The sequence below is a fragment of the Bubalus bubalis genome, chromosome 6, assembly GCF_019923935.1.
Source record: "Bubalus bubalis isolate 160015118507 breed Murrah chromosome 6, NDDB_SH_1, whole genome shotgun sequence".
Lineage (NCBI taxonomy): Eukaryota > Metazoa > Chordata > Mammalia > Artiodactyla > Bovidae > Bubalus > Bubalus bubalis.
Window position 1 is genome coordinate 15,516,285 of NC_059162.1, and position 18,651 is coordinate 15,534,935.

At 51.2% G+C, this 18,651-nt stretch overlaps 3 protein-coding genes and 1 long non-coding RNA gene across 5 annotated transcripts; 2 read left to right on the forward strand and 2 right to left on the reverse strand.

The window, feature by feature from the left end:
- The first annotated feature begins 7,173 nt into the window (after positions 1–7,173).
- DPM3 (dolichyl-phosphate mannosyltransferase subunit 3, regulatory) lies at positions 7,174–7,849 on the forward strand. The gene is made up of 2 exons (XM_045166005.1): positions 7,174–7,326; positions 7,494–7,849. The coding sequence occupies exon 2, from the start codon at positions 7,499–7,501 to the stop codon at positions 7,775–7,777; it is 279 nt and encodes a 92-aa protein (XP_045021940.1). The 5' UTR covers positions 7,174–7,326; positions 7,494–7,498; the 3' UTR covers positions 7,778–7,849.
- A 60-nt stretch (positions 7,850–7,909) lies between these two features.
- On the reverse strand, positions 7,910–10,618 carry SLC50A1 (solute carrier family 50 member 1). The gene is given in 7 exon segments (XM_045166002.1): positions 7,910–8,521; positions 8,523–8,582; positions 8,664–8,783; positions 9,041–9,202; positions 9,787–9,910; positions 10,078–10,155; positions 10,464–10,618. Coding segments are annotated over 7 exon segments (984 nt in total). The 5' UTR covers positions 10,544–10,618; the 3' UTR covers positions 7,910–8,161.
- Positions 10,619–10,774: 156 nt separating this feature from the next.
- Positions 10,775–12,874, forward strand: LOC123465880. Its single transcript, XR_006641174.1, has 3 exons — positions 10,775–10,789; positions 11,198–12,559; positions 12,860–12,874. It is a non-coding gene; the product is annotated as an uncharacterized LOC123465880 (long non-coding RNA).
- EFNA1 (ephrin A1) lies at positions 11,613–18,640 on the reverse strand. Of its 2 annotated transcripts, none has more exons than XM_045166003.1 (5): positions 18,029–18,640; positions 13,994–14,289; positions 12,921–12,986; positions 12,704–12,754; positions 11,613–12,618 (listed from the first exon to the last, which is right to left on the reverse strand). In XM_045166003.1, the coding sequence occupies exons 1-5, from the start codon at positions 18,118–18,120 to the stop codon at positions 12,464–12,466; spliced, it is 660 nt and encodes a 219-aa protein (XP_045021938.1). In that variant the 5' UTR covers positions 18,121–18,640; the 3' UTR covers positions 11,613–12,463. The 2 variants fall into 2 exon arrangements, with proteins under 2 accessions (XP_045021938.1, XP_045021939.1); XM_045166004.1 differs by having other exon boundaries at positions 11,613–12,529; positions 18,029–18,627.
- Positions 18,641–18,651: the final 11 nt, after the last annotated feature.

The window sequence follows — 18,651 nt, forward strand, 5'->3', positions numbered from 1 at the left end:
AGGACTTCAAGCCCAGGAGACAGAATCTCAAGTAACCCTGAGAGAACTGCTCTGAGGAGGCAGGGGAGGAGTCAGGTTACATCGATATTTGCAACCAAGGCCAGGTATTCTGAACATCAAAATTATTTCTTGTGAATTAAAGAACCAGATACCTCAAGTGAAGGAATTTAGTGCTTTTCTATGTATGGGAGGGTGCAACAGTCTGGGCTCGTTCCCTTCATAAGGATCTCAGCGATCTGGGGCCAACATCCCGTGTCGTTCACATCCTGAGTCCCTCAGTGCTCGCTGCAGGGAGTGGCTGCAGCCTGATGTCTGCCGAATCACAGGTATTCTCCTTCTTCGGTGCCCTAGGGGCTCAGAAATTAACATTTGGAGGGCTTGCGTTGCTGGTGACTGTGACATCCTTGTTTACTGATATGGCAGGAAATATTCCATTTCTCAATACCCTGCCATAATCACTTGTATTTGTGGCCTGCTGTGACTGCAGAAGAGTGATGATCTGCAAAAAGATTGAAGAGAGAGGAGCTGGACCATAAGAATCTGCTGGCTTTTGTCCAGTGCTATAAAAGCCAAAGACCCCATGTCTAGCAGATGGGAGTCTCTGCAGTAGTTATATTTCCTGGAATCAGGAGAGCTGGGTCAGTTTTCCTGGAGACTATCGAATGCTAACCTGTCCTTCCTTCTGCCCCCCTCCCATCCTACATTTATAGGAGCCCTCTGGGTTTCCCACAGTGTGCTTGGTCCTGAAGTTACAATGTTCCTAAGTGGGCTAAGCAAAGAAACGAAACACCTACAGCTCAACATGGTAAGTGCCATCTATGAAAGAGAGTCTGTGGAAGCTCAGAAGAGGAAGATGGTGTCTAACCAGCAAAACAGGGTCAAGGTGCAGGAAGGCTGCTTGGAGTGAAGGAGGAAACAGACAGAACAGGCTCCGTCTTGAAAGCAGGACTCCATCTTGGGCTGGACTGTGGACTTTGAGCTATATGCCCAGTATCTACGGAAACGACATACCAACTGGAAAACCAGGCCCCCCTCCACCCCTCGATGGAAGAGCCCCAGGGCCCTGTCCCCTAAAAGAATACCCTTATTATCTCTGTAACCAAATAGCATCATAAATTCTATTATGCTTATTGGGGTATGACCACAGGCCTATTGATAATTGTCCACTGTTAACTACCTAGGCTTAAGGCATGTGAATCAGGGTTAACTTTGTATCTTTCTTTTCCTTTGTTCAGACTAGTTTCAGGGAATTGGGGGAGGTGGGTTTGGGCACGTACACTTAGGGTATATACTGCTGCTGCTGCTACTGCTAAGTCGCTTCAGTCGTGTCCGACTCTGTGCGACCCCATAGACGGCAGCCCACCCGGCTCCCCCGTCCCTGGGATTCTCCAGGCAAGAACACTGGAGTGGGTTGCCATTTCCTTCTCCATAGGGTATATAAGGTTTTCACAAAAAACTGGTCGGGGTCCTTGGCTAAGAGGAGACTCTGCCTTCGGCCCGCAGGTGTAATAAACTGCACTCCACTATCTGCATCGTCCTTCTGAGTGAGTTTGTTTCCTAGAAACCGTGGCTACAACAGGAGGACATGATGCCTGAGCTGGACATTGAAAAATATGTAGCCACGAAATATGTATGCCAACCATGGCATATTGAGTGCTTCACTTCCACATTGTTTTGTTTAATGCACTGGGATTTTATTTTAGTGTAAGCCATGAAATTAAAAGACGCTTACTCCTTGGAAGGAAAGTTATGACCAACCTAGATAGCATATTCAAAAGCAGAGACATTACTTTGCCAACAAAGGTCCGTCTAGTCAAGGCTATGGTTTTTCCTGTGGTCATGTATGGATGTGAGAGTTGGACCGTGAAGAAAGCTGAGTGCCGACAAATTGATGCTTTTGAACTGTGGTGTTGGAGAAGACTCTTGAGAGTCCCTTGGACTGCAAGGAGATCCAACCAGTCCATTCTGAAGGAGATCAGCCCTGGGACTTCTTTGGAAGGAATGATGCTAAAGCTGAAACTCCAGTACTTTGGCCATCTCATGTGAAGAGCTGACTCATTGGAAAAGACTCTGATGCTGGGAGGGATTGGGGGCAAGAGGAGAAGGAGATGACAGAGGATGAGATGGCTGGATGGCATCACTTGACTCGACTGGACGTGAGTCTCAGTGAACTCTGGGAGTTGGTGATGGACAGGGAGGCCTGGCGTGCTGCTATTCATGGGGTCAAAAAGAGTCGGACACGACTGAGCGACTGAACTGAACTGAACTGAAGATGTTAGGTTGAACTCTAACTTACTTTTTCAAATGCTAAAGTGTTAGGCATTCAGTCATGTCTGACTCTTTGCAACCCCATGGACTGTAGCCCACCAGGCTCCTCTGTCTATGGGATTTCCCAGGCAAGAATACTGCAGTGAGTTCCCATGTCCTTCTCCAGGGGATTTTCCTGACTCAGGGATAGAACCCGAGGCTCCTGCTCTGCCGTCAGATTCTTTACCATCTGAGTCACCAGGGAGGCCCTTCAAAGGCTAAGCTTGTGGCAAGTGTTTTCCAAATAATTTATCTTTCCTCACTTGAGATGCCATTTCTATCATATGCTGAAATGGTATATGTTTGATCTTTTTTTTTCACTTTAAAAAAGATATTTAGTTTATTTTTGGCTGTTCTGGATCTTCACTGTTGCACGTGGGCTTTCTCTAGTTGAGGTGAGTGGGGGATACTCTTTACTGAGGTGCTTGGGCTTCTCACTGTGGTGGCTTCTCTTGTTGTGGAGCACAGGGATCAAATTGGGTGTCCCTTGCATTGAGGTGGATTCTTAACCACTGGACCACAAGGGAAGCCCATTTCTTCACTTTTTATTTTGTTCCATTCATCTAGGTTGCTGTTATTTAGTCGTGTCTGACTCTTTTGTGACCCCATGGACTGTAGCCCTCCAGGGTCCTCTGTCCATGGGATTTCCCAGGCACGAATACTGGAATGGGTTGCCATTTCCTTCTCTAGAGGATCTTCTGGCCCAGGGATTGGACTCGTGTCTCCTGCATTGGCAGGTGGATCTTTGCCACTGAGCCACCAGAGAAGCCCCTTGATCTAGGTAACAAGATGTGCTACCATAGTGGCAAAGTTAGGAGGCTCTATGGTCTGATTATCTGGGGCGTGCCCCAGTTTCTTCATTTGTGAAATGGAGATAATAATAGTACCTACTTCATAGGGTAGCTGTGAAGATTGAGTGAGATTGTGCATATAAAGTACTTATTAGAGTGCCTGGCACAGGGTAATCAATCAATGAATGTCAGCTGCTATGACGATACTATCTGCCCATTCCTGTACCAGTAACTGAGGAAGATGAAATTACTAAGCACAAAGTTTTGAGTCAGTTGCAACAGTCTGCTACTTACTACCCACGTGACCTCAGGCAAGTTACTTACCTTTTACCTTCTCTGCTTTGGTTTCCTCATTCATCCCTGGGGATATATTAATAAAAGTACCTATTGCAGCCTGCTGTGAAAATCAAACATGCCATGTCAGATAGGACAGGATACATAATAGCCCCTCAATGAATGTTTAATCTTCTGCTGGTTATTATTATGGCATTATAATTTATTAGCTGTTTTCATGTGCTGTAAGGCAAGCTCCTTCTCATTATCTTCCCCCTCCAAATTTTCTGGGGAGTGGCAATCTTTCAAGGCCAGGTCTACTATGGGTGAACAAGATAGAATTTCTGGATCTGCAAGGCTGATGGCTGCGTCTTGAACTGTGTTGAAAGTCAGTGTGACTAGTGAGGTCATGAAACCAGTAGGATTTTGGGAAGAATGGAGAAGGGAGTTGCAGTGGGCCTTTGAAGCTCATATGGCAGGTTTCTGAAAATATTTTAATTTTGCCTTAATTTTTACTTTAACAAAGGAATTTGCATATTTTCAAAGGCCATCTAGTTGTATAAGATAGTCAGTGAAAAATAGCAGGGATTTCTCTGGTGGGCCAGAGGCTAAGACTACAATCTCATAATGCAGGGGGCCTGGGTTCAGTGCCTGGTCAGGAAACTAGATTCCACATGCCACAACTAAGACTCGGCACAGCCAAATAAATCAATAAATATCTTTAAAAAAATAAAGGAGAGAAAAACAACAGTCCCCTGCTCCATTTTCCTACCTCTATACATATACTTCTCCATAAACCGCTCTCAAGTTTCTAGGACACTTTTCTTTTGTACTTCCCTCTGTATTTCTAAATAACACACTCATGCTATTATTTCTTTTTTTTTCTATTTTAGATATAATCAGTCAATTGCCTGCCATGGAAAATGAGGATATAGTTCTCTCTAATCCTGTTTCCTCATATACTCCCCTCCCCCACACTCTCAATTTAAATATATTCCAAAATTTTAGTTAAATCAACGCTTGTGTTTACATTATTATGGCTGTGAAAATATTCTACACACTGAGTCATGTAGTGTTTGTACTAAGACTCTGTGAATCTGTAAAAACTGATTTTGTTAATTAACCTTGGGGACATGGGGCTGAGAAACTCCATTCTCTAAAATCATACAGTCACAACTTTTCTATTTGAAATCAGAAAGTGAGAATGGGACATATCCGGCTCTTGCTGGAGGTTTAACCTGTGGTGATTACTTTGATACAGAGAAGCAGCCTCAATTTCCAACCTAGGTGCTAAGCTTCAGATATCGGGGTTTTGGACATATCATCCCACACTTATCTTAATTATGTAGTTATCTATTACATAATTATCTAAACTTATTTAACTTAACTTTGTAATTTCCAAGTGGACCTGCAGTTTACTTCTCAGTCCAGGCCGTTGTTAACTCCTTCTCTTACATCTGACTGGAACCTATCAAAATACTACTTCATTTAAATATCATCTGAACTCAACTGTTTCCCATATTCTGTAATGATTTGGCTTTTTCCTTTGTTTGATGAGTGGCTCCACAGTTCCTCTGGTTTGTGCTCTGTCTTGTAGCAGCAAGTGAATAAACCCAACTGTCCAATTACAGTTATGTTCTTAGTGGTCTTTATCAGACAGGCATTCTCTTTCTTTCCTTTTATAACTCTTTGTTTTCCCTTAAGTTGATAATTGCCTGGCCTTTTCTTTTCTTTTTCTTAATATTTATTCATTTATTTGGCTTCACTGGGTCTTAGTTGCAACAAATGGGCTCTAGTTTCCTGACCAGGGATCTATCCTGAGGCCCCCTGCCATGGGAGCACAGAGCCTTAGCCACTGGACTACCAGGGAACTCCATGCCTGACCTTTTGTTTTTTTTAATTGTATAACTGGATCACTTTTTAAAAAATTTTATTTATTTTAGTTGGAGGCTAAATTACTTTACAATATTGTAGTGGCTTTTGCCATACATTGATATGAATCAGCCACGGGTTTACATGTGTTCCCCATCCTGAACCCCCCTCCCATCTCCCTCCCCATCCCATTGCCCAGGGTCATCCCAGTGCACCAGCCCTGAGCACCCTGTCTCATGCATTGAACCTGGACTGGTGATCTGTTTCACATATGATAATATACATGTTTCAATGCTGTTCTCTCAGATCATCTCACCCTCGCCTTCTACTACAGAGTCCAAAAGACTGTTCTATACATCTGTGTCTCTTTTTCTGTCTCACATATAGGGTTATCATTACCATCTTTCTAAATTCCATATATATGTGTTAATATACTGTATTTGTGTTTTTCTTTCTGGCTTACTTCACTCTGTATAATAGGCTCCGGTTTCATCCACCTCATTAGAAATTATTCAAATGTGTTCTTTTTAATGGCTGAGTAATACTCCATTGTGTACATGTACCACAACTTTCTTATCCATTCGTCTGCTGATGGACATCTAGGTTGCTTTCATGTCCTGGCTATTATAAACAGTGTTGTGATGAACATTGGGGTACACGTGTCTCTTTCAATTCTGGTTTCCTCGGTGTGTATGCCCAGCAGTGGGATTGCTGGGTCATATGGCAGTTCTATTTCCAGTTTTTTACGGAATCTCCACACTGTTCTCCATAGTGGCTGTACTAGTTTGCATTCCCACCAACAGTGTAAGAGGGTTCCCTTTTCTCCACACCCTCTCCAGCATTTATTGCTTGTAGACTTTTGGATCGCAGCCATTCTGACTGATGTGAGATGGTACCTCATAGTGGTTTTGATTTGTATTTCTCTGATAATGAGTGATGTTTTCTTTTACTTGGTTTTCTATATACCTGCCATGAATTCATCCCCCAGATTCTGAAAGCTGTATACACACCTTCTCTTAATACCCTAAACACACCAGGTGATTGCTCTGTCCCCACAAGTGTTTTCCCTTAAAGACATCTTCCTGGAGCACTTCGTCCTCTGGCTCCAAGTCCTACTGGTTGCTCCTTTGAATTTCTCTTTTAAAGTATGACAACCCTGTTCTAACACCTATCTCAGAGCACCACGTTTAGCTGTCAATGCATCTGTTTTCTTGATTCCTGCTTTCTTCCCTCCACCAGAGAAGGGGCCGTGTCTTGACATCTCTATTTCTCCAAAGCCTAACGCGACGCTCGAGAAACTTTCCACTGAATGAATGAATAAAAAGCGTAAATAAGTGAATGAATGAATGAGTGGAATTTTTGCGCAAGAGAAGTGAGTTTGCTGCTGCTGCTAAGTCACTTCAGTCGTGTCCGACTCTGTGCGACCCCATAGACGGCAGCCCACCAGGCTCCCCCGTCCCCGGGATTCTCCAGGCAAGAACACTGGAGTGGGTTGCCATTTGCTTCTCCAATGCACGGAAGTGAAAAGTGAAAGTGAAGTCGCTGAGTCGGGTCCGACTCTTCGCGACCCCACGGACTGCAGCCTACCAGGCTCCTCCATCCATGGGATTTTCCAGGCAAGAATACTGAAGTGAGTCTGCTGCTGCTGCTAAGTCACTTCAGTCGTGCCCGACTCTTAGCGACCCCATGGACTGCAGCCTACTAGGCCCCTCCATCCATGGGGTTTTCCAGGCAAGACTACTGGAGTGGGATGCCATTGCCTTCTCCGAAGTGAGTTTAAGAGGAACGATATTACATCCCCACCTTGTTGCAAGACTTAAGGGTGTCTTTAGGTTGTCTACAAGCCCCACGCCAGCTTTGAGCGAGGTCTCGAGGGAGAGAAGCAGCACTGAAAGATCTTCCGGCCCAGGCTGCAGCTGCAGCAGCAGAGCCTGCTGAGTGCAGCTTAGGTCAAGACAGTGGCCGGGCATCCCTCGAGGACTACAACTCCCAGAAGACAGCGCGGCTGCGGAGCGAGAGCCGCGGAGGATTCCGGAAGCTGACGTCGGCGCTGTGTGGAGCCGGGAAGACGCCGGGCGGGTCGGTAAGTGTAGGTGGAGGGCCGATTGGGGAGGGCGGGAGCGTTGGGGCAGTGGCCCTGAGGTTAGGTGGTATGGAAGGTGGGTGAGGGAGAAGGACAGGGAGTGGTCTCGGATGAAGAGCAGGTCGCGGGGTGTCAGGGACCTCGAGCTCTGCTTCCTCTTCCCACAGTGTCCATGACGAAATTAGCGCAGTGGCTGTGGGCGCTGGCGCTCCTGGCCTCCACCTGGGCGGCCCTGACCATGGGAGCCCTGGGCCTGGAGCTGCCTTCGTCTTGCCGGGAGGTCCTGTGGCCACTGCCCGCCTACTTGCTGGTATCTGCCGGCTGCTATGCCCTGGGCACCGTGGGCTACCGCGTCGCTACTTTTCACGACTGCGAGGACGCCGCCCGCGAGCTGCAGAGTCAGATCCAAGAGGCCAGAGCCGACTTGACCCGCAGGGGACTTCGCTTCTGACACCCTAACTCTGATTCCCTCCCGGACAGCCTGTTCTCCCATTCCCCATTAAAGGGCCAGTTTATTTTCTAAGCTTGTTTGATTTGAGTATGGATGCTGGGAACAGATGTGTACTAACTGTTGAGAGGCTCCTTGAGGTTCTCTCAGCCTTTATTTTTTGTATTTTGCTGGTGCTTCTTCCTTTTTGCTATGAAGGCGGCACAGACCCCCTTTCTCAAGATCTCTCAGAATGGAAAAGTCATTTCACTTTCCTGGTCTTTTTAGCCCTGTTAGGAGAGATCTCTTGAAGTCTGTTGTTCATAACACCCAAGCCTAACCCTACTAGTCCAAGAGCAACTGTGAATCAGACAGTTGCTCTACCCTTTACCAAACCAGGTGGATTGATTATCCCTGAATATAGAAGGAGCCTTGATGGGCAGGGGTAGGGAACAGTTTTATTTTAAGGCACATTCTAAAGATTTCCCCCCACCTCCAAAAGTAAAAAACAAAATCTTGAAAAAAAAAGAAAAAAAGTGAATTCATCTCCCAGGTTCCATCCAATCTTCTAACTAAAGCTTTCTTTAGTCCCCGGATTCTCAAAGCATTCTCTTTTCCTTTACCACAAACCACTGCCCCTGTGGAGCTAACCAGCAGCAGTGGCTGAAACAAGTTTCTTTGGTAATAGGTTGGTATTATAGGTGCCCAGTGGTCAGGTGAACTCCCTCGGGTTTGTAGAAGCTGATAGTTCCTGTCTTGTTCCTGGGGAGTACTTCCAAAAAAGCCAGAAGCGAATGAAGCTGGTGAGAATTCCTGGAAGGTTGGGCACCTGAAATCACAAGGGCTGCTGTGAGGAGAGGAGCTGCTTTTCCACTTCATACACCTGCCACCCTGCCCTTGTTCTGCTTACCACAATGTAGGGATCTCTTAGTCGAAACCCATAGAGTGTCCAGGAGGCAGAGGTGAGGAGGGTGGCAATGGTGAGTGAAAAGGAGAGACGCTGGGTTGATTTAGTACGAATGACCTTGGCCTATGGGAAAGGATGAAAGATACTCCTAACCAGGCACATGGTAAATCTCCCACTTTGCCCAGAATTTCCTCAAAAAAAAAGGTCAAACAGCCCCCATGATCTTCTGTTACCCAACCTTTCCCTCCTGCCTCCCACTCACCCAGCCCCACTGCCCTGTCTCCTTCCAGGATTCGGGTCTTCCCTTCCTCTGGACCGAAAGCTACAGTCTCTTCTGTGGGAGATTTATCTCCCTTACCTCCCCGGACACCCCCACTCACCAAGTCAGCTAGTGGTGAGAGGTACATACTGATGGTGAAGACACTGCAGAAGAGGCCCAGGTGCTGAAGCCGCATCTCAGGGTCGGGCACCAGGAGCCAAAAGTAGGCAAAACCCAGGACAAGGACCCCCAGCAGGGTTGTAGTCTGAAGGAGCACGGCACGCTACAGAAGAGAGAGTAGCCATACTTCTGGATGTGCCAAGAGCCCTCTGACTGCTGCTGGAATTAATTCATCCCGCCCTCACCCATGCTCCAGTGGGGGAGCCAGCCTTTGCCTAAGCCTCCATCCAGTATGGCACTTGCCACAGCCTCTTTCCCACCAGTGACTTCAGCACGGGTCTTCCCTACCCAAACCCTGGAGGTTTCTAAGAGATGGAAAGTTAACTTTTGGGGGGTGAGCTTGCTACAGAGTAGGAGCTTAATGCTTGTGTGAATGGGGAAGCAGAGCTAATCATCTCACTCGCAGCCACTGGCACTGACTTTGAAGGAACTGTGGAGACAAAAATCTCTTTTCAGTCTGTTGGGCAGCAAGGCACTTTCAGGCTTGGCAGAGCTATCAGCTTTGCCAGAATGGGGACAATATGTGAATCTCAGAAGGCTGACTTTATGGCGGAAGGAGGACTGCAAGGCTGAAGGGGTCTTCCAGGAAAAGGTGGCAGTGCCAGCCTGTTATAGTCTTCTAGGAAAAACAGTGTTTGCCTTGCCAGCAAGGCAGGGCAGGGCGTGCAGCAGAGGAAGGGCCTCTACCTTCCGATGGCAGTAGTGCAGATACACCAAGATATACAGAGTCTGAAGCACAGCACCCACGGCGTTGACGACGATTAGCGTCCAGTTTCCCTTCAAGGCCCCATAACTCAGCCAGCTCAGGTTGCTGCAGGGTGCAGGGGAGGGACATTGTCCCGCGGGGTTGAGTGTGAACGGGGGCGGCGGGGGGCGGGGGGGGGGCGGGTACCCAAGGGGCCTAGTCCACATTCCTCTTCACCCCTCCCCAGCCTCCCTCAGATAGCCTTTCCCCCAGCAGGCATCGCCCCCTCTCACTTGACATCCGTGGTGAGAAAGGGCAGGAACTGGACACTGTCCACGCTCCGGGTCATCCGCATGTGCTTGAGGTCCGAGCTGTAACGGGGCCCCGAAGGCAGGGGGGAGAGGTGGAAAGGGAGAGCCAGGCTGCTGGGGAGTCGAAATCCCCGATGCCTGTCATCCTTTCCGGACAACCGCAGGTCCCCAGCCCTACCCTCAACTCCCTGGCCTTCTCTCTCAGGTCAAATGACCAGCCTTGCCCTTGTACCCCGTTCCCCTCGACCCGATTCCACTTTGAGCCTAGGTTCCAGATGTAACCTGACAGAGCGGCCACGTCTCTGTCCCCTCTCGCTCCTTTCCTGACTTCCTGGTCCTGCCCCAGCCCAGCCCGTCCGCTCTCTCACAGGCCGGTGGAGAACATGCCGAGGGTGAAGAGCACGCAAGCTCCAGAAAGAAGCGAGTCGGCCAATCCGCCCGCCTCCATCCCTCCCCGAGTCGCAGATCCCGCTCTCCGCGCCCAGGGCCAGCTAGCAGGATCCGGAGCCCCAGACGCCGGAGCCCCGCCCCTTCGCGCCCCTGGCTCCGCCCCTGCGCGCTCGGCGGTCCCCCCCGGAAACTGAACCGGAACCTGGCCCACCCCTAGAACGTCAAGCACGAGCTCAGGCCCCGCCTCTCCGAGGGCTTGTCCCGACCCTGCGCAGCGTTTAGGGTCTTCACGTTGCCGTTTTCCGTAAGGCCCCCTTCCTAAGGCTTCGCGCGTTTGTCCCGGCATCAGCCGCTCCACACTCTCTGCTTACTCCTTGGATCACCTAGACCCCCAGCCTCAACTCTTTCCCCCTGGCCCGCGAGCCTACGTGGTAGAACTCGAAACAAAAGCTTGCTAGGCAGACTTCAACATGCTTCCGATGCAGGACCCCAGCTCACAGCTTTAAGTTGGCCAGAGTTTGGGAGATTTTTCCCCGTTTGCTGAAGCCTGTTTCCGGTTTCTTCCCTAAATAACTGGAACTGCCAGGAATCACCGAGTCTTTGTGAAATGCCCTCCCCCTGCAGCCAACACTGCCAACTTTCTGTGACTTGGCGAATCCACTGGCCAAATGTATCACTGACCCCCCCCCCCCCCCCCCCCGCCTCTCGCCAGTCCAACCAGCTTGCTGCTGGGAACTTTCCCTCCCAGCCTCCCACACGTCTTTGCTGGTGGGGCTGTGAGGCGGGCCGCATGCCTCAGCTGGCGTTCCAAGCGGCTGCCTTGACTCACCCAACAGCGTGAGTACCTGAAGAGTAAGTATGCCGAAGCCCAGCGCTGAGAGGGTGGGAGTGGGGCAGTGGTTGGACAGAAGGAACTTCCAGAGTGGGGTGCAGCCTGGAACTGCTGTAGGGAGCACTCCAGTCCTGGACAAACCTCAGAGGAGGAAACACCCACCCTTATGGGCTGGTGAAACGCATTATTTCTAGAGAGAGGAAAAAAACTTCAAACCCCCTTGCTACTGATACAGTGCAGAGCCTGGCAAGTAGCAGGACTCAATGGTCATAAATTAGGAAGGAGGGGCAGAAAATCATGTCCAAAAAAACAAACACATTCCTTTATTTTGAGACAAAGAACACTGTATAAAAAAAAAATTCCAGTTGTAGAAATCAGCATAGACACACATCAAGTTCATATACATTCCGTACTTGTGGGCCCTGCCCTTCAGGCTACATACTAGGCATAGACTCTGCACGTGGGCACTGCCCTTACAGTTACACTCTTAAGAACAGGTTGGCACAGCCCCCCTGCTGGTGCAGCTCTGCGGAGTGACGTCCCAGGATGAGAGAGGATGCAGTGTCTGACTACAGACCTCCTTGTGGCAGCTCCACAGAGGCAAGTCCTGGGGGAGATGCTGGGTCAACCCAAGCAAGCATGCTGCTTCTGTCCCTGGCTCCCAAGCAGGAAACTGTCTCTTGCTCTTCTGTCAGAGCCATCCTGGCTCTCCATGGGAGGGGCATCTTTGCCAAGCTCAGTGTCCATCTTGTGACCCCCAAGCCCCTTCCAGTTCGGCTCCCACGGTGCCCTTAGGAGGCCATGTCTGTCTAGCTTGTTTCTTTGGCTTAAGGGCAGGAATGGCGGAGAGAAGACTGTCTCCACTTCTTTGTCCATCCTTCTGACACGGACGTGGGAATGGCACTGTCAGGCTCTCTGACCTCCTTAGGGTTGAAACCCTAAATATCGACCCGTTTTGCGGCTGCTGGGGGGCAGCTTGAGCATGTGGTGGGAGTGGTTCCCAGGACTGGGGCCTTGGGAGGGGCCCCAGGTAGGTGAGGGAGGCCCGCCTGCCTCCTCAGCCTGGTTCCAGTCCTTACAGTAGATGGGGTGCACACCCTCACGGGATTTGCAGCAGCAGGAATGGCAGGAGCAGCACAGCCCAGGCTAGTGGGAAGAGGCGAGGGGCGGCGCTGTGCCCGATGCTATGCAGGACCTGCACCTCCGGGTCATCTGCGAGACGAGAGGGCAAAGGCCTCCCAGGTGAGTGGCCCTACTGCTGGCACTGGCCCTCAGTCCAGCGAGGTTCCCCCTGCCCCTGCCTGGCAAAGGAGTCATTTTTTATACCCAGCCTCTTCAAGCAGACCCCGTTTTATGCCCCAGGCCCAATTTGCTCCAGCCACCTACCTGCTGGAAGTCTCTTCTCTTGTGCATTGGGATGAGCCTGAGGGCTGTGAGCTGAAAGATAAGGGTGGTCATAGGTCAGGTAACTTGGTACACGCAGGAAGCAAAAGAGTGGGGGTGCTGGCTGGACTGGGCAACGGGATTTCCCAACCATCCCAGATCTCTCGACTTGGCCCAGGACAGGATGGAGAAAGAAGGCCCACAGGACCCTGACACTCACTGATTTTGCCAGCGATCATCACCTTCAGCCTCAAGCAACGGTCTTCCTGGTGGTGGATGGGCTTGGCTACAAAACAAATCCAGAGAGTTTTAAGGAAGGGAAACTTTGTTGGAAGAAAATATAAGTACAAATGCCTCTGGCCCTGCTTTCTCTTGGTCCCTACTCATTTTAATCCCTCTCTTCCCTCTGATCTTTGATTCTCACCTTCCCCACTTCCCCAGAAAGTTTTTGCCCACTTTCTGCCCCAAGTTCAATCCAAATTCCCATTCTTGGGAATAACCCTTGACTTTCGAAGTGATGATATAAAGAACATAGACACTGTCCCTTCCCCACAGTCCTTTCTCCACTCCTCCCAGCCTGAAGTTGGGGTGACCTGCACAATATGCTCCACTTCCCCAGCCACCATGTCCTTGCTCTCCCTAAGCCCCCTGATAGGGTGAGGCCTGGATCCATTCTACACAAAGTTGATCTTACAGTTCCTAAAATCTGCCCTCAGGATAAAGTTCTTAGCACTTCTTGGGTCCCCATGCCCTAACCTGTGTACTTCTCCAGGCTCCTGTCTCCCCACTCCCAAGTGTCCCTCCTGCTCCAGTCAGTCTGAACCACTTGGAGTTCCCTGAGGATGTCATGCTGTCTTTGTACATGACCTCTTGTCTGCAGCTCCTCTGCTTGCCCTAAGCTCTTGGGTCATCTTCCCCAGAAAGCCTTCTATGAGGTGCACCCCACTCCCCCAGACCGGCCGGTGTTCAAGTCATTTTCTCAGGGCCCCTGAGCTCATAGCTACCATATCGCCCTGTTCTAATGATATTAATAGATGTATGTCCCTTTCTAGATTCTGGAGGACAGAGACCCTGCAGTGTTTTATTTATCTCTGTGACTATAGTGCCAGGCAGAGTGCCCAGGACACAGTAGCTCACTCTGCATTTGTAATGGGAATGAAGAAAAATAGAATTCAGGATTGGAAGGGGCTGTCTGCTGCTTGCCTCCCCACTAAGCATGTACTGAAGCGTGTACGTCATGTCAGGTGTGTCCCCGAGTATGTGGACCTGTGTGCATGCCTCCCGGGCACTCACAGATGTAGTAGTAGCTGTGTCCCTCTTTGAAATCCTTGCTGAGGGTAAACCCTGTGAAGCGGTGGAACTTCTCAGACAGCTTCTCCGGGCCATGCTTGGCTTTGGGACTCTTGCAGAACCAGCGGGCATGGTCCTTGGGTTGGGGTTGGCACAGCTGGTACTGCTCGTGCTCCACCAGGTACAGTGTGTACTGCTCCATGGCCGCATCTGGCACAGAGTTATCCTCGTAATGAGGACAGATGATGTCCAGGTAGTCATCTATCCGCACATGTACTGTGTAGTCCTCATTCCAAAACCTGGGCATGCGCAAAGGTGGAGAGAGTGGGTGGTCACTCAGAAGCCAGGCCAGAGCCTTTGAGCTTCCGAATACTTACATGACCCCTCACATTTCACACTGGACCCTACCCCAAAGATTTCTTAAAAAGTCTCAACTCTTAGTATTTACTGATCTTGATCTCTGAAATATCTTTCCACTATCTCCAAACATTCCCCCCACCATCATTGTCTGCCACTAATCCTCTAAATAGCATCCACTTGGTATCTTTCAGGTACCAAAGCACTTCCCATAACCTCCCTGATATTTACCCAAGGATGGGCTTCTAAATATTTCCTCAGCTCACTCTTCTACCTATCAATATTTCTCCAACTCTGTTCTACCACTTGTTCCTTTAAATGCTGTTAGGCTTCAATCTGAGACCCTACTGGCCCATTCAGTAATCAAAATCCACGTAACCTTTTCTCTTTCCCATGCTAGTGCTTGGCACCCAACGATCTGTTCTCACTTTTCTTACTCCTCTCATTTTCCCCTTGACCCACTGACTGTATCTCGTATTGTTCAACTTAACTTTTCTCCCAATACCCAGGACATCCGTGCCCACAGATAATGCCCAGTCCTTTTACGTTAAATTGCTTTCATCAATTCTTCCAGTCCCCTCAAATCCCCCCCTTCTCAAATCAGTGCTCAGCTCTCTTGGTCCACTTCTCTCAAAGCACCCCAAAACCTCTCTTGTCCTTTTGTCTCCAAAAGCCATACATTCACCTCCTGTGAAATGAGCTCTAGAGAAGGCCCTCCTTCTTCCCAAGGTGGAGCCAGCTCCCCTCCCCCAGCCCATTCCCCCCAGGCTCCACAGGCTCCAGCCTGACTGCCCACCGGCCCCTCCCCCACCCAGCTCTAGACACCTGGCTCCAGTCTGGGTGGGGTCCTGGGGGAAAAGGACTTCCCCACCTCCGGCTCCCAAGCCGGTCAGCTTCTCCGAATCCCCCCAAGCACTGCCAGCTAGAGACTCAGCAGAGTTGGCTGCCAACTTGCTTCAAACCAAAGCCAGGGGCATGGGTTGGGGGGCGGGCCAGGGCTGGGGTTAGGCCAAGAGGCCTCTGAGGTGGGCACCCACTGCCCAGTCAGCATGACCCTTAAGAGGCCTGGCCCTACAGGACATGCTAGCGCACTGGCTAGGCTTACCAAGGCCCTTCCCCCACTCTGGGGAAAAGAGAGAGAGAGAAAGAGGAGCAGAGAGTGGCTTTTAAAATTCCTCTCTGGAGAGATAAACATAGAAGCCATTTCAGAACAGGTATTTCAGCTCTGGGCCTGGCGTCTTTCCTCCATTCCCCGTGACGGGCACTGACTCATTCCTCATCTACCTCTGCCACCCGCCCCAGTATTCATGAGAACCTGTGAAAATTTCCCTCATCAAATGTGGTCAGCCCCCAGGACCCCAGGATGGCCCAGTGCCCACTTCAGGCAAAGGGAGCTTACAGGTCTGAATCGGAGGGGGTGTTCCTGTCCCTGGAGTACTAAGGAGGCCAGCACACAGTTCAGGCGGCTCTGCCCTTCTTCCCACGCTGCCCCCTGCCTGGGGCCTGGAGATCCCAGGGCTGATGCCCACCGCCCTGAGTCACCCCTGCCAGCCTCACACCCGCCCAGCTCACTGCCACCTCATCTTTGCCCTCGGGCTGGGCCTGGCTTGGCTGCTTGTGGGCTGCTCTGGGCTGGTTTCCCTTTAGTCCTGGGCAGAGTAGTGTGTGTGTCCAGATGGACAGGGCAGAAGCTGCGTTGGGTGGGTGCACCCATCACCCTCCTCCTGGGGGTACAATCTGCTTCACTTAGCACTCCTTTGACTCTTGCTCACTATCTGGGAAAGGGGGGCAGCGGCGTCAGGGAAGGCGGGGAGGGGGGGCAAGGAAGAGGCTCCTTCCTGAAAGAGAGGAAACCTGGGAGCTTGGGAACGGAAAAGGCCAGGGTCCTCCCCCTACTCACAGCTTCCTGTCCCCTCCTCCTCCTGCAGCCAACACCTGGCATGGGCATAAACAGGGACTTTGCTCTCTCCCTCTAGGACAAGACTGGGTCAAAGAAGCAAAGAACAGACCGCAAGGGGTGAGATGGGGGAGCGCTGACTACAGTCCTATCAGACCCATGGGCAAGAGGGCATTGCCCCCTTGGCTTGGCAGGTAGCTGTCTGTTCCCTCCCTCCCCAACAGACCCCCCACCAGGCAGTGCTGCCCCAAGGTCAGAGGGAACTGGCACAATCTATTTCTCAAGGGGAGTGGGGGGTAGGCTGCTGGGGCTGGGGGTGGCCCAGCTGAGTGGAGTGTTTTCGCCTGACCCCAAGTTGCCCAGCTCTCCTCTCCTTACTCCACCCTACCCACCTCTCCTGTTTTCCCACAGATATTGTTCCCCTAACTTCAGAAAACTCAAGAACAAAGAATCTGATGGAAGCTTCTTCCTCCCGGTACCATTTGCCTCACAGCCCTAAATCTGCCCAGGAGAAATTAACTCCTTCCTGCCCAGAGCCCTTTGTAACCCTTTTAACCCCTTCCTGTCCTCCGGAACCATCCCAATGACCTCTGCCTCTCCCCTTCTTTTCAGTTTTACTACCTGAACCTCAGACACAGGTGACTCGTTCAAGCCTACCCACACACAGCCTATGCCTCACTCCTGCCACCTCAGAAGACCCTTGGGGGGGGGGGGGCATTCCAGGGACACCTTAAAATCAGAATAAACACTGAATTCAGGCAAGCCCAGGTCGCTCCTGAAGGGTCTTTCCAGGATTACTGTAAGAATTGTTCTTACTCCGATGTCAAGACCTGTCAGTGTAGGTAAATGCCCAAATACACAGAGGCCTTTGTGGTGGAAGGGCTTAGAATAAGAGCCCTGAAGGTCAGAGAGAGTGCCCCTGCCAGAGGCAGGAGGTGTTCAGCATCGAAAGGACTGACAGTCTAAAGGATGTAGAGTAACAGACAAGTTACAGCTCAGTTTAGCTCAAGCAGACAGATCTTTTACTACACAGACACTCTTAAGACATGGGAGCAGACTGATCCTCAAGAGCCTTCCTTACCCTTCCAGTTAATCCCTCTTGGCTTCCCCCTTGGATACGTCCAGTCTCCTCCCTTTGGTTATGGCGGGTCCAAAGCAGAGCTTGTACCCACCACCAATGAATGAAAGGGAATGCAAACGGGCATACACTCCGAGGCCGATTGACAATTGTAAGTCATATAACAGCAGGCTGTGTTGTTTTTGTCTTCCCGTAATTTGCTCTGTTACACTTAGATGTAGAATATTCATGAGCTCTTACTGGGCTCCTAACTGCCTAAGGTTACTTGGAGAAGCCCCTGTGGTTATTTTGTATCCACTGTGTGCCTAGGGCGCATGTGCAGGCGTTGAAAGGTCTCTGGTTTTTTTGTAGCACATCAGTGAGCTCTCCTGGGTGTGTCTGGGATGGATTTTAGAGATCAGCTTGCATCCCTTTCAGCGAGGCCTCCCGTTGTTGCTCATGTCTAACTTCCCACCTAACAGAAGTAACAGCTGTAGCAGAGGGAAGGAAAAGAGGGGCAGAGACCGTACGGTGCAAGCAGATGCGGGCAGGGCCCTGCCCTGGGGTGGAACTCCCGGTTATGGGCGAGAAGAAAATCTATGGGAGCCCTCCCGCCGCTGGTCACCTCCCCAAGACTCAGGTTAGGGGCCGGGCGGGACAGTTAACCTGGAGAGGGGGAGCGGTGCCAACCGGGCGTCCAGGCTGTCGGCCGGTGACTCGGGCTTACTTGGGGTTTGAACTGTTCCAGAAGACGGTGTGGCGGTTAGCAGCGGCCAGACTGCAGCACAGACCCAAGAAAGAGGCCCAGAAGAACTCCATAGCGCGGGGCCTGGCCAGGCCGGGCGGGGACGAGGGGCTCCTCCGAGTCTGGATTCCCGCAGGGTTTCTCGGCAGCGCAGTCAGCACGGCGCTCGCAGCTCTGGCCCCTCCGCTTCGCGACTCCGCCTTTTGGGCAGGCGCCGCCCGACAGCCCGCCCCGCCCCCGCCCCGCCCGGCGCGCGGCTGCCCGGGGCCTGGGGGCTGGGGAGGTGGAGGAGGGGAGGGCAGGGGGAGGGGAGCGGAGCGCGCACCTCTGCTCGGTAAATCTGCTCGGCGCTGTTTGCTCACTCGTGGGTCCGCGTGAAGCTTTGTGGGTCTGTGTCCCGGGCGCAGTCGCGTGCGGGAGAAGGGAACGCATTCCACATGCGGGTCTGCGAACTTGCGGGTGCTTGGCCTGGCTGGCGACGCGGCGCGCCGATCTTGGCGGGTGCGAGGTTGTGGACAGGTCCCGCGCTTTTCCCGAGCCTTGTACGCCCGGGCTCGGGCGCCCGCGTTCCCACACTTTCCTCCTACCCACCCCCTTCCCGGACT